This window comes from Neolamprologus multifasciatus, chromosome 17 (genome assembly GCF_963576455.1).
Source record: "Neolamprologus multifasciatus chromosome 17, fNeoMul1.2, whole genome shotgun sequence".
NCBI classification, from domain to species: Eukaryota; Metazoa; Chordata; class Actinopteri; order Cichliformes; family Cichlidae; genus Neolamprologus; species Neolamprologus multifasciatus.
The window spans coordinates 4,296,262-4,310,435 of NC_140455.1; the positions used below are offsets into that span (position 1 = coordinate 4,296,262).

General features: G+C 42.0%; 1 protein-coding gene across 1 annotated transcript in view; it reads left to right on the forward strand.

Annotated features, from left to right (window-relative positions):
- The window catches only part of mpped1 (metallophosphoesterase domain containing 1), a 93,482-nt gene that overhangs the window by 67,346 nt on the left and 11,962 nt on the right, over positions 1–14,174 (forward strand). The window contains exon 5 of the mRNA XM_085139000.1: positions 10,380–10,495. Within this exon, the coding sequence (XP_084995126.1) occupies positions 10,380–10,495 (116 nt within the window). The remainder of the gene's footprint in view (positions 1–10,379; positions 10,496–14,174) is intronic.

Below are 14,174 nucleotides of genomic sequence, written 5' to 3' on the forward strand. Positions count from 1 at the left end.
AACGATGCTGCAGGCGAGTCTCTGTCACATCTCTAATCCTCCTTCCAGCGCTCTATTCCTCCCTCTCTGTTCCTTCCCTGCTTTCTCTTTCATCATCTACTAACTAATGATTCCTGTTTTTTTCTCTTGATTTGTGTATTTTACATCCTCTTTTTTGTCTGTCCCCCCATCCTCTCATTCAGTGGCTCTTGTTCTCCTGCCCTGTTTCTGCCTCTCTGCTCCTGCTGTGAGGATTACGCCACTACGGTGGTCGGACTTGCGTGTGTGCTGCTCGTGATTAAACATCAAAGTCTGTCCACGATTGGGGGAATCGAATAGCGTGCGTCCACAGTGGTTTTGAGTCACGATAAATAATTAACGGGAAGAACTGTCTCTTTGCGCCATATAAAACAACTTGTCCCCCCTCTGTGTCGCTCGGCGTCCCGCTGGGCTGAGTGGGCCGAGCGAGTCAAACTCTTGCATGCTTGGCGTGCACCACCACAGGCTATGTGAACACTGAAGCACATGTGCAGACTTTGCCTCTGCGCACATGCCTGCTTATGTCCACGAGTGTCGCCATGTCTGTTGAGTTAAAACTGACTGAGTCAAATTAGCTTAAATAAGCACTGTTAATCCCATTGTGTGGGAGGAGAGAGGGGATGGTGAGTGGAAGCAGGCCTGGTGGAGCCTCTGCTTTTCGAAACACACAATACTGAATCTGTTCTCAAGAAAATTAGATTCTTTTTCTAAATATTCTGTGTTTTGCTGCCTTCTTTGATTTCTTGACTTTGCTTTGCATTATCTTGTCTCTATCACTATTGTTGCCATTCTAGTCATTTAAGACTCACGTTTTTATATTACGCTTCAGTTCGATGTTGTTACGGCCCTAGCAGGACCTCCTCCTGAAGGTGCCTGTGTGGGCGTGTCCCACCACCTCTTCTGCCTGAGGTGCCACCTTTCCCTTTAACACAGCTGACTCACATCAGTAATTAAAAGTATTTAAGCCCAGGGAAAGGTGAGCTCTGGGCCAGAGTGCCATGTGAGTGGTTTGCAGCTAGTGAGCTGCTCTGTTTTTGACTTATTTTGTAGTTTATTGACCAACGCTTGAGTTTTGTTTGTTCCTTTAAATGGTGATAGAGGCTTGTCCGTCTCGTTTAGTTAGTATTAATAGAAACTTTAATAAAACTCTTTAATTTAACCCTTTTGCCTCCTTGACTCCTTTTTCTGACCCGGACACTTTTTGTTACTTCCCCCTCACCGCCTAGACGAACAGGGGAACGTAACAAGTGGGGGCTCGTCCGGGATATTACAGTGTAAAGACAGATCTATCATTATTTTGCTGGTCCTCTTATTTCCAGGGAGAAGAAAGCTTGCTTCAGCTTCATAAAGGCATTGTTTGATGGTTGGAATGGAAATACTTAACTGGCCTGCACAAAGTCCTGACTGATGTCTCATCAAACACCAAGATCAGTGTCTAACCCAACAATTGCTCTCCGGGATGAGTGGGAAACATTTTATAGGTGTGGAAAACTTTCCCAGAAGAAGTGGATGCTGTTACCGCTGCAAAGGGAAAATCTATTTAGAATGGGATGTCATAAAGGTTCCTGTGAATGTGTCCTTTTGTCGTTAAAAGCTTCGGTTACAAATGTATGCAGGAATTCCTGGATTGCTCTGTAAAGCGTTTCCAGACATTTTGGAATGGCCTGTAATTCCTTATGCTAGCGGTCACACGTTATAATAATTTTGCGTGTGGATCAATACCGCAGCCTTGTAGATGTAATAACTCACTCGGAGCTTTTGAGTTGGCTGTTCGATGTGGCAGGCTCGTCAAAAAATAATGAAATCCATAACAGACGTTTCTAATAGGTTTAACTTTTTCATGGCAGTACTCGCTCTGGCACGCAGCCGTCTCGCTCCTACAAATTGCATTCCCACACAGCTTAACTGAAGCACCAATTTTGAAGGGAACATTAAAGCCACCGGATTATGTTTTCTATCAACCTAATAAATACAGTTAGTTAATATATTTGGCACACTGCAGTTTTGCATATTATTGACCATATCTGTAACATGTTCACTGACATTGTTTTTCTATTCTAGCATAATGTTGCCGATCCTGCAGTGCAGTATCTAGTTGTCAGGGCACTGTCCATTGTACTAAAGTGCCTGCAGTGCACCCTTAAGTACTGCCACTGGAGGGGATAAACATATTTAGGCAAATGTATGGCACAATCTGGTTCAGCTTCCTTTGTAAGCTTCTGGCCCTTTTACATAGTGTGTCTTTGTCGTGGCAGATGGCTGCCACTACCTGCACCAGGAAGTTTTTCCTTCCCACTGTTGCCAAATGTTTGCTCGTAGGGGGTCATCTAATCGTTGGGCTTTCCCTGTATTATTGTAGGGTCTTTGCCATACGATGTAAAGTGGCTCGAAGTCACTGGTGTTGCGATCTGGAGCTGTAAAGATAAAATTCAACTGAACTTAATTGACCTTTGTGCTAAACATTCTTTAAAATCACCATTATGGTTTTGTTCTTATGATGCATTTGTATTTGTCATTATCACACGCTTTTCCCGGTGGGTTTGTGCCTTCTCAAAATTAAATCTTTCCCTTTCAGGGACCCTTGTCATTAAGGTACTGAACTTTTAACACACTAATATTTCTGCAGTTAGCTTTACTGAAAAATGTTCTGTACACTGAGGGACTGTCAGTAGGGGAGGGATTCATTCTTGAACACAGAAGCAGGGTCATTACTGTTTCTTCATTATCTAATAATCTGATAGGTAAATAAAGCACATGTAGCCTCACCATGGCAGAGCCAAATGGAGTGTTCACAACAAGTTGCCCAACAGGTTTGGGGTGGCTGTAGTTCAGGAGGTCGAGCAGGTCAGCTACTGATCAGTGGTTCGATCCCTGGCTCCTCCAGTCTGCATGTCAAGTATCCTTGGGCAAGATACTAACCCCAAGTTGCTCTCTGATGCATCCATCAGAGTGTGAATGTAGTTAGAAAGCACTACGTATAAAGAAAGTGCTTGTGAGAATGGGTGTGATTGGGTGAACGTGGCATGTTGTATACAGTGCTTTGGAGAGTAGAGCTATATAAGAATCAGTGCATTTACCATTTAGTTTGTGGATTTAAATACGACATGTCAGAAGACCACATGGTCTGCAAACACGACCTAAACTGGAGTGTTTAATTTTGGGGCAAATATATATGTCTTATTTGAAAGTATTACTAACTGCAACTGTCCATATTTACAACAATAATGATCAGCTTTTTTCATGACAATCTTACTTTTATCCAACCTTAGTTTGTAGAACTACTCTAGGTATTATTAGCTAAGCTAACATTAGCTACTAACCTACTGTTAGCTACTCTGTTAATGGTGTAAGCTGACAGTATGTGACATAAGTTAATAACTACGAAAGACATGGTCCTGAATATAACTAAAGGAATAAAAAAAGGTTTTACTTACCTTGCAGTCCTACAGCAGTAGCTATAATATGGGTTTGATTTTAAATGCATTGGTATAATCCATTGATTTATGCAAGCATGGATCTAGGAGGCAAACAGTGGCTAAAGTTAGCAGTTGGCACCCAACTCCTTCTTTGTCTTTATCAAGGGACAAAATAGAAAGTAGGTAACAGGCTGCTTCTTCTTCTTCTTCTTCTTCTTCTTCTTCTTCTTCTTCTTCTTCTTCTTCTTCTTCTTCTTCTTCTTCTTCTTCTTATTATTATTATTATTATTATTATTATTATTATTATTATTATTATTAATTCTTATTACACAGAACCTACCACAGGTAACTGAGTGGTAATAAATTGAAAATTACCACATTATTACATTCTTGTTTTTGCCTTGTTACCCTATGATTACCACTTTATTACCAAGCTCTATTTCCACATTGCTACCCCCAGTTTTGGGGCCCTTATTATCCAATTACATACATTTCAGCATAATATTGCTCAATTGTAACCACTGTTGCTTCCATGATATTAGTTGGTAATTGCATAAATTGCATAAATGGTAACTTAGAGATTACCACCTTATTACCCTCTTGGTTCCCCCTTGTTACCCTACTATTACCCCTTTATTACCGAGCTGTAGCAGAAAGTGCTACCAGAAGTTGACGTTAGGATTCACACAGGGCCACCAAACTTGGACAACAGGGCATTGAAAAAATATTGCTTGTTCTTCTGAGTCTTGATTTCTGCTGCAACATTTAGATGATAAGGTCAGAACCACCCTGGATTGTATCAGCAGTCCAGGCTGGTGGTGTAACGCTGTGGGGGATATTATCTTGGCACACTCTGAGCCCCTCAGTACCAGCTGAGCATTGTTTAAATGCCACAGTCTATCTAGTCAAAAGTAAGAGATGCTGTAGTAAGATTTGACAGTCTTCTAACAAATCAAACTGTATGTTGCATTTTAAACATTTTGTATTAATACATTTTTGTTGCATCCAGCAGTCATTAGTTGTAAAGACTGAGTTACATCAATGCCATATGTAAGAAGTGCTTTGTGTGGTGCAGCCAGTGTTGATTTACCTGCAGGTGGTCTCACCTGCCAGATGATTTAGTAGAGACTTTGAAATCAACCTCTGCGAGAGCTGTTAAGTCTCACGGGATCATGTGCGCCCCTCTGCGCACTTCTTCCCCAGCAGCCCGTTCTCACTCCCGAGGCGTAACATGCCGACGTTTTGTCACGTCCTGCGGCATTCCTGAGGAACGCGAAAGGAGACCTTCGGTGTACTTATGGTACACGGCGGGTTATGGCCGAAATCCAGTGCAATGACGCTCCCGCGGTAATAGACGTTCCAGCCCTGTATTCCAGCCCTAAACCTAACCTTATCCCTAGCCCTAACCATAACCTTTTTCCTGAGCTTAACCAGGACTTTAATGATGTTAAATAGCGTGTTTCTAAGCGATTTGAAGAAAAAGAGCGAACATGTGTAGATTGAGTCCATACGGTTCTCATATTTCCTCATTTTTCCGAGGTCGTCATTTAGAAACGTGGTGGGTAGCCGAAAACGTAATATGTTGACGATTTGTCACCTAGCGTAAAATGTGACGCTTTGGGAGTGAGAACGTGTTGTCCCCAGCAAGGTTTGCAAGCACGGGCAAACAGATAGATGTCAGGCAGAGGAAGTTTGAAATAAAATCACAGTTTTACAGGCATGGATGCATTTACAAGTATGGAGAAACCTGTGTGTGTGTGTGTGTGTGTGTGTGTGTGGCCCAACCCAACCTGCCTGCGAGGCTGTTATTAGGGTTGTTAAGTCGTGAGTAGTTAATTAAATCTAGCCGAGGTGATCACAGTTGGGTGTTTTCACTGTGTCAGTGCATGTGATGATTAGCTCAGGGCCTGTGTTAAACATTAGGATGGACCTCGTTACATTAACCTTCTGTAGTTCTTACTTCCTCTTTGAAGTAAGAAAGAAAACACAGCGCTTACTTCAACATCCCTTTTTTCATCTTTCTCTTTCCAACACTTCCATTGTGACCAGTGTGAATGTGTTTGTAGCACTTTTTTCTACCTTCACACCTGGATTTGTTTTTTTCACCCGAGTGTTACTACGTAGTAGCATTTTGATACACTAAGTGAGAAATATTAATTTGATATTTATAGAGGGTTATAACAGCCGATGTTATAACGTTTGCTCCTTTCCATATTCCACAGTCACAGTGTCAGAGGTTTAGCTCTGTTACTAACTGCTTGGCTAACATTGGTGTGCGACAGTTGAAAGGAACAAGCACAATGAGGGCTTTAATGAAGCAAGTGAGCTTTCTGATCATTACATCTGTAAAGATATTTGCATCAGAGCTGCCACGGCACTTTAAAAAATGAATGACAAATATAAGGATGTATAGGAGTATCAGGGGGGCAGCTGTAGACCAGCAAGCCTCCAGGTGTGTGATCCACCGGCAGAAAACCAAAGTTACTGTTGCTCTGTAACTGTTAAAAATCTAAATATGCAAATGTCTTTGGCCCGATCACAATAATTATAACCAACCTGGCAAGGGCCAGCTTTGGATACTTAAAAATGGGCCGACCTTCGGCCAGATTTCAAACCCCAAACTCCAAACTCCAAACTCCAAACCCCGTTTCTCTCTCCTCCCTGCTGGACCTCAGAATAACTCCACTGTTGATGTGCTTTTCAAAAATTCCCTCTCAACATGGCCTCGCAGAGAGCAGACTGCTCTCCTGGCAGCAGGTCGTTTCCCTCGCTAACGAGGTGAGTGAGGAGGAGAAATGAGGAGAGAGAGACGCACGTTCACAGAGAGATGGAGTAATATGTCAAGAGGAGAAAGAGGAGAGGAGGAGAAACGGATACACGATGAGATGAAGAAGAGAGAGAATGAGGTAGAAGAGGCATTCAATGATTCATGGACTCACTCGGGTGATATCTGAGGCCCCTCTGTTATACAGACATGCACAAATATATACACTGACAGTGTTGAACACATGCAAACATGCGTTCAAGTTTGACTTTTCCTCTCGTCCTTAAGAGAGGTGAAGCCAGTAGCTCTGAACGTTTGTGTGAGAAATGAAAGTAATGGTTTCATGGCTGTTGTTTTTCCCCTGCGCAGCCTGAAGATGCGCCTGGGGACTGACTTCTGTAGCACAAACATCTGTTTTCTCCTCTTTCTCTCTTGTAAAAGCCATAACAACCAGCAGCCCAGCACGTTAACAGAATCTTTAATACGCTCCCCCTTCGCCCGCACGCCGGATTCGACTCCTGTAACTTAACACAAATCACCTGTATCACTGTAATCTCTTACCTGATAAAACATCACTTTAGAGCAGGGATATGATCAGTGGAATTACATTTAGTTATTCCCGGGTTTGCTCAGCAAACACAGGAGTGGTTCTCTCGTAGAAAGAAGACACGGTCAGTTCCTCGCGGGAGATAATCTCTTTTTAGTAACTGTGACGCCTACAATCGGCACGTTTTCCTGGCACTGTGGACACTACGAGGAGGTTTGCTGGTAAAATGAGATATAACTGTTTGAAAGAGAGTGACACCCTCCCATACAGAATGATTGATGGTACCAAATTAAAACAAGCTCCAGTGCTTTAGCAAAGATACTATAATCCTTCGTTGACAAAATGATAGACTAGACCATCAGTGTTTTAGGGACTTTATGACGAATTTGAGATAATGATTTTTTTTTTCCTTTGGAAATTTCACAGCCTTTTGAAAATCTTGTTATAAGTTTTTATTCCACCAAACTAAGTTTCAAAAAGTTCTGACAGGTGCTCAGTGATCAATCATCAGCTCCTTCTGCTTTCTTTCAAACGTCATACGAGCCCGAAGATGCAGAAAACTAGAAATGATAGATTTTTCTAACCATATTGCAAAGCATAGTGTCAGTTTCAGCATTAGTTCTTTTCCTTACAGTTAAAAAAAATAAGTAGAAAACTGACTAAATTCCACACCAAGTTACAACAGTTGATGGCATAATCACATGGTTTCATCCAGAGGAGACTTTTCCTTCATCTTCATCTTCATCAGTCACGGACGTCTAAAGACCTGCTGGGTTTCAGGCAGAAACATCAATTGCTAAAATGCTAACAACACCATTTAACCCCCATGCATTTCACTGTTGCTTAGTGCACTATAGTGTGCTGCAACTCTAGAATTGCTAACAGAATTCTAGAGTGCCCTTATTTATTTGGATGAAGCATTTTTTCTGCAAACACTGACCAACTACACACTTAGCACCAGTGAAACTGTGACGAGTGTCCTGCAAATCAGAAATGGAGAATGTAGACTTTTAAAGTAAAAGTTTGCATCTTTTGGAAGATGCTGCATTCAGCAGTGAGGCACAGCGTTGGTGCAACAACACTAGTAGGGCACACATGATACCCTGCACTAAAATCTGTGCCCTGTGCATTAAAATGTGAAGCTCAAACAGTGTTTCTCCTTAACTATGGTGGCAAAATGGACGAAAAACTAATGATGCATCTAAACTTAAGCTTTCACTGCATTACAGAGACAGAAACAACAGATCTAGGTGTAACAATGAAATAAAACATGACCTTCTGAGCAATAACGCCGTCTCATTCTTCTTTGAATCAAGGGAGCAGGTGGATGGTTGACTCGGGTCCTGAAACTCTCCCGTTTGCTTCTCATCCACACACATTTACTCTGTCTGACACTCCAGTGCATACCTCCACCTCTCGTGGCTCTCATCAGCTTCCTACTCTCACCACAGACTCTCTACAGTCTGCAAACACCATAAAATGTACTTTCTTTTAATAAAACAAGCAAAATGGTTGGTTTGAGCGTTTATGTGTCAATCCAAGCATCTCACCACTTGTTATCAGTGTCTTCATGAATTTTTCTCTTTGCTTATCTGTCGCTGTTAAGCTGAATCCCCACGTGCTGGTCATTAACACGGGTTTCTTTCGTCTCCTGTACTCGCTCTTTATCCCTCACAGAGAGAATCAGCAGCATCAATCGTATAGCTGAGCTCATCTGTTTTAATTGAGGCATCTATGTTAAGATCAACATGAATATTAAATTCCACAGGCTCTATTAATATGCCAGGTGTTTTAATATTCACCGTGTAAATTATTGAGCTTGTGTTCATGGGCAGTGTCGGCTCATTCGTCAGAAATGTTTAGTCTCTGATCTTCAGGAAGTAATGGAATTTTAATCGCACGCACTCAAGCTGAAACAGGCGGTGATTTTCCATGATGCACTGTCGCATCTGCTTGACCAGCCGTCCCCGCATTGTTGACCTCCGAGCTGCCATTTTTAGCTTTATTAATTAGAGGGAAAGGTGGAAAACATTCATCGTGACAGATATTTCTTCCTATCTTCAGTCCTGTCTTTCTGTCTTTGAAGTTCCTAACCATGTAAGACACCCGCCCACACACATCGGCACACACCGGAAATTATTCCGAAAAATCCTCATCTGATGTTTCACTGAGCACAGACGTGTCGGCCGCGGCGATAAAGTTGGTGTTTTGAGTGACTGCACTCAGCAATTTATAAAAAGTTGGTTGCACGGCAGCAGCCGAGGACGTTGTCGCCTGCGGTTGCACACATGTACACAAGCGTGCAGCGTGTTGTCGAGGAAGATGGATCGGAGTACAGATTGTAAGTGACATGTTAATTTCTTCTGCATCACTCACGGCCAAGGCGTCCGCTATCAAAGTAAAGGGACACGAGCCCCAGCCATCAAGGCTTTCCTCTTCTTTTCCCCTTGTCTTCTCATCCTGGTGCATTCCAGGCTTGATCGTGCGCGAGGAGATGTTTAATATATCTTTCTACTCACCCATCTCCCTCAAAACCATTTGATTCATCCCTTTGCTCTACATCCTATTACTGCGTTCATGTCCCGAAGGTCAAACTGCATGTTTAGCGACTGAAAGCAAGCATGGTCGGGCATCGCAATTACAAGGTTACACATATCAGAGCATCATTAAACATTGTTAAGGAATAATGGGTCAGCGTTGATGATCTCCATACATTTTTGTGAGATATTCTTAAAGTTGCAGACAGCTTCCAAAGGTCGGGCCACAAATGTACCACCAGTGCCAAAAGTTACACAGATCAGACAAACTCCACTTAGACCGTCATCATGAGGAAGCTTCAACACAACTGTATGTGTTGTTTTGCAATATAACTCACTCTCATTCTGTAGCACTTAGTTGTTCAACATGCTCTTTACCCACGATGCAGAAATAGTTTGGTCATATTTTCTTTTGCATTTTTTAAAATCTTGATGTGTTTTCCTCTTTATCAGTGTTCATCTCTGACTATAAAGCAGATATTAAATGCTCAAATAACTCAGGGTGTTTCACCATGATTAGCTCTTCATTTGTGATTTGCATGCACTGAGGAGTGGCAGATAAATAAAATAGAGCGGTCATACAGACGGGTGAAACAAAGGAAATGCAGTGCTGTGAGGTGCTTATGTACTGGACAGCAGCTCCGCTTTATTTTCCGGGTCCTTTAAATTAAACTGTGAGAATGAATTCTCCAACGAACGATCAGCCAGCAGGATTATTGAGGTCATGTTATGGTAAATGGACTTGTTCTTAGCGCTTTTCTAGTCCTTTTGAGCACTCAAAGCACTTTACACAACCTCAGTCAAGCATGCACTTTTTGCTATGCTACCATTCACACACACTCATACTCCGATGGATATTTGGCATGTAGACTGGAGCAGCCAGTGATCGAACTCATCGATTTTATTATGTAGAATTTAGACTGACGGAGTTCTGATTTACACACGGTAATAAAAAGAAAGGTCCTGTGTTTAGTGTGATGCTCAACTCCAGTGTTCAGTGTCGTTAATGTAAAACTGGAGAGCTAGAAGGTTTGCGACACCTGTTGGATGCTGTAAGACAAAGCATGATGTCTCTGTTTTCTCTTGTGTGTGCGCAGGCAACCCTGGTACTACGGCTGGGGCTTCAACCTGCCGCGAGGTCAAGCTCTGCTGGATAAGTGGAACCAGATCCCAGACAACACAGACATTCTGGTCACACACTGCCCTCCACTGGGTGAGACACATATTACAACTGACACACACACACACACACACGTGCATAGATATTCAATTTGAAACACTGTTACTGACAAACATTTTTAGTTGCAATTATTTGGTAGTGGAATCATTTTTTTTGTCAAATTTACATGTTTCAGATCATCAAATACATTTTTACATCTTATAGATATTTTACATGTATAAGGATGACACAGGTGATCACAATATGAAGTTATTAAATGATGACTGTGAAAAGCTGCTGCATAGCCCAAGTGCCCTTGAGCATCAGTTTAAGAACTGATGGCCTGGCTTCTCCTTCTGAACTTCCCTGGTGTAGTTCCACCAATGACAGCAAGTGGTCGATGCAGCCCCGGCCCACCATCATCACCACCTTGTTTTGGGTTTGTTGTACTTTTTGTCTCGTCAGTCAACTGAATATATTCCTAAAACCTGTTCATACTTGTTCATGTTGCAGCAGTGCAGCAGTAAGAGTGAGCTACGTGGATGTCTATAGGAAGTTTATATTCAAGACATAAAGACAAGGTGTGAGTGTTTATGTCTGTTTCATGTCTGCAGTACAGATCAAATTCATCTTCAGTGACTACAGGTCAAAGGTTCAAATCCACACTTGTTTACCTTCAGTTATCTTGTAGCTTAACTGTTACTCTTTTCTTTTGTTGCTCGTGTGTCACGTGTAAATTAAAGGTTCCATTTAACACAGTACAGGTTTAATTCCTCATTGCAGTCGATCTGGCTTGTGTAAATAGACATGGACACCAGAGAAAATCCAGCAGAAAACATATTTTAATTACCCGAAGTTAACCTGTCTACTTCATTTGAGCAGCCCTCCCTTAAATACATATGCAACGAGCATATGTATTTAGCAGAGAGCAGAGAGGTGCACTCAGAACACTGAGACAAAGCACACACAGATGGTTCGATAAATACGCCACATGTGTTTGGAACAGAATGCGTCACATCTGCGCGTGGAGAGACTGGCGCAAAAACTCACCTAATCTTTTATTTATTTTTCCGTTTATTGTTAACTTTCAGTTCAAAAGAGAGGAGGAACCAAACACGGCATAATCTCGGCTTGTTGGAAGGAGAAAAGCTGAGCTTTGCTGTGTGAAATTTCATAAATTAGGCAGGCTGAGAGAGATCGCATGGAACCAGAAAAAGGTACAAAAATGTGAAATTTAGGTGGAAAACACAACTGATGACTGAAATCGTGGAGAACAAGACTAGACTATGTCATCATGTCAGTTCAATTCAATTCAATTTTATTTATATAGCGCCAAATCACAACAAAAGTCGCCTCAAGGCGCTTCATAGATACAGAGAAAAACCCAACAATCATATGACCCCCTATGAGCAGCACTTTGGTGACAGTGGGAAGGAAAAACTCCCTTTTAACAGGAAGAAACCTCCAGCAGAACCAGGGAGGGGCGGGGCCATCTGCTGTGATTGGTTGGGGTGAGGCCACGCCCTTTGTAAGCCAGCCCATATGGAAAAGAAATAGAAAAAACTTATAAAAGACTTGCATCAGATTTGGCAGAATCATATCAGGCTTATATGATTTACTCATGAAAGTGGCCACTTTCTCATTACTCTCATATATTGTTTTAGTATCCAAAACATAGAAGTTTCATTTATATAATTTTTCAAGGGATCTTATATCTGTTTTCACTCTTGTATGCTTTTCATACAAGTTTCACACAAGACAGATATAAACTTTATAAGATTTATAAATATCTTTTCCATGTGGGAGGGGCCGTTCCATGGAGCAACATGTTTTGTTTACAGGGGCGGAGCCATAAACATCTATCTCTGCTTTTTACTTGATGTTGATCCGATGGTGTGACATATCAGACTGAAAGAAGGTACACTGAGTGACTGAGCTACATGCTTCCAGCCTCCACAGATCTATTGTGCGCATGTATTTGTGCTGCATCGGTTACAGATCTGTAGATGTGGAGCGGCAGATTTCTGCCCGCTTTCTCCGATTATTCTGGTCAGCTCAGATCACTCACACTTACAAACCTTCTATTATTATTGATAAAAAAGTATTGACTATATTAGCTACTACTCAGTAATTTCAAAAGATATTAGAGGTCACAATAAATCTGTACACAGAATATTGGCACAGTAACAAAAATTTAGATTTAAGCAAAAAAAGAAGAAAAATAAACCAATAATAGAAAATAATAAACAAAGTTCAGGGCTTCTGAACTACACTACAATTATGAGTTAGCGTTCGAGCCCAACTCTGTGTCCTGAAGCTGATATTTCTGAGAAAAAAAAATTGGAGACACACGTGGATGCTATGAAGCTGTATGTGTTAAAAAGCAGCAAACAAAACTTTAGCTTCTGATGACATTTTGACAAATCAGGCTGCATTTACTGACGAGTCTATTTATGAGCCTCATTCAGCTCCATCAGAATAAAAACACAGCAGTGCCCTTTATTGTTTGGACTGAAACGGACTCTTGTGTCAGAGCTCAGCTGCCTGTAAGTGTTCACAGAGCAGTGGAAGCAGACATTGTTGCACACTCACAGTTATTTTGGGCGTGCTGCAGTCTGCAGCCACTGTCACCATAATGTGACTACAACATTACAGGAAGGCCTCTGACAAATCAAACTCATACAGTGTATTTGAAGCTGAAATGTGGAACAAGTCGGGTATTAAGATTAAAAAGCTAACTGTGCTTTTTTCTTTTTTTCATAAATGAGCAGCTTTGAGGTTTCCTGTGAGCAGCGAGAAAGCGTGCCACACGCTCGACACGTGAAATCTGACCTCGGTAGTCCTTGTAGAGACACTACAGAAAACCACACAGTCTGTATATGCAGACATTTATCCACAGCTCTTGCAGACGTGCACACACAGCTTGAGCATGCTCTGTCAATGCTTCATTTACCTTTCAAATGAAAGAGAGCAGTGAAACGGCCCCGATGAATCATTGTGGGATTGAGTGGCTGCATAAAAGGTGAAAGTAATCACAGCGATGACTCACACAGATCAGTCAGCTCATCTGAGAGCACACTTTACCTGTACAGGAGATCATTAGCCTTCTTAGTAATCACCTTTCAGCTCACACACACTTGTTTTCATCCTCTTACACAGCAGTGTTGCAGCAGTCTGAATAAACACAGATGCTAGCTCACAAGCTGACTGACACCCTGTGCAAGCATCACAAATATGGCTAAACACACACTCCTTTCTCTCCTGCACACACACTTTCACACCTCATCTCCTGCTGCAGCTGTGGTGTTCAGATGAGTGTGTGTGATTGATTTCCTTGTCTGCGTCTCGGCTGCGAACACGGCCATTTATTTTCCATTCAGCTTAGCCAAGTGTCTCCAGCTATCTGCTCATAAGCCACAGGCATATGGAGCAGCTACAGCAGGCTACTAATGCATGACACACACACACACACGCACACACACACACACACACACACTCGGAGCAAGACTTGGAGGGAATGACATGAAAAAAAAAGTAGTATGGAGAAAGGGAAAGGAACACAAACGCGGACGCTACAGTGTTTTCAAATTGTTTTTAATAAGACGAAGTAAGACACGACAGATGAGAAGGTGAAGTAAACGGAGCAGGAGCAAGACATCATTTCGCACTGCGGCAAAAGCGAACGTCTTTTATGAGGCGCGATAAAGCTGCAGATCGGCGGCTAGAGAGGAAA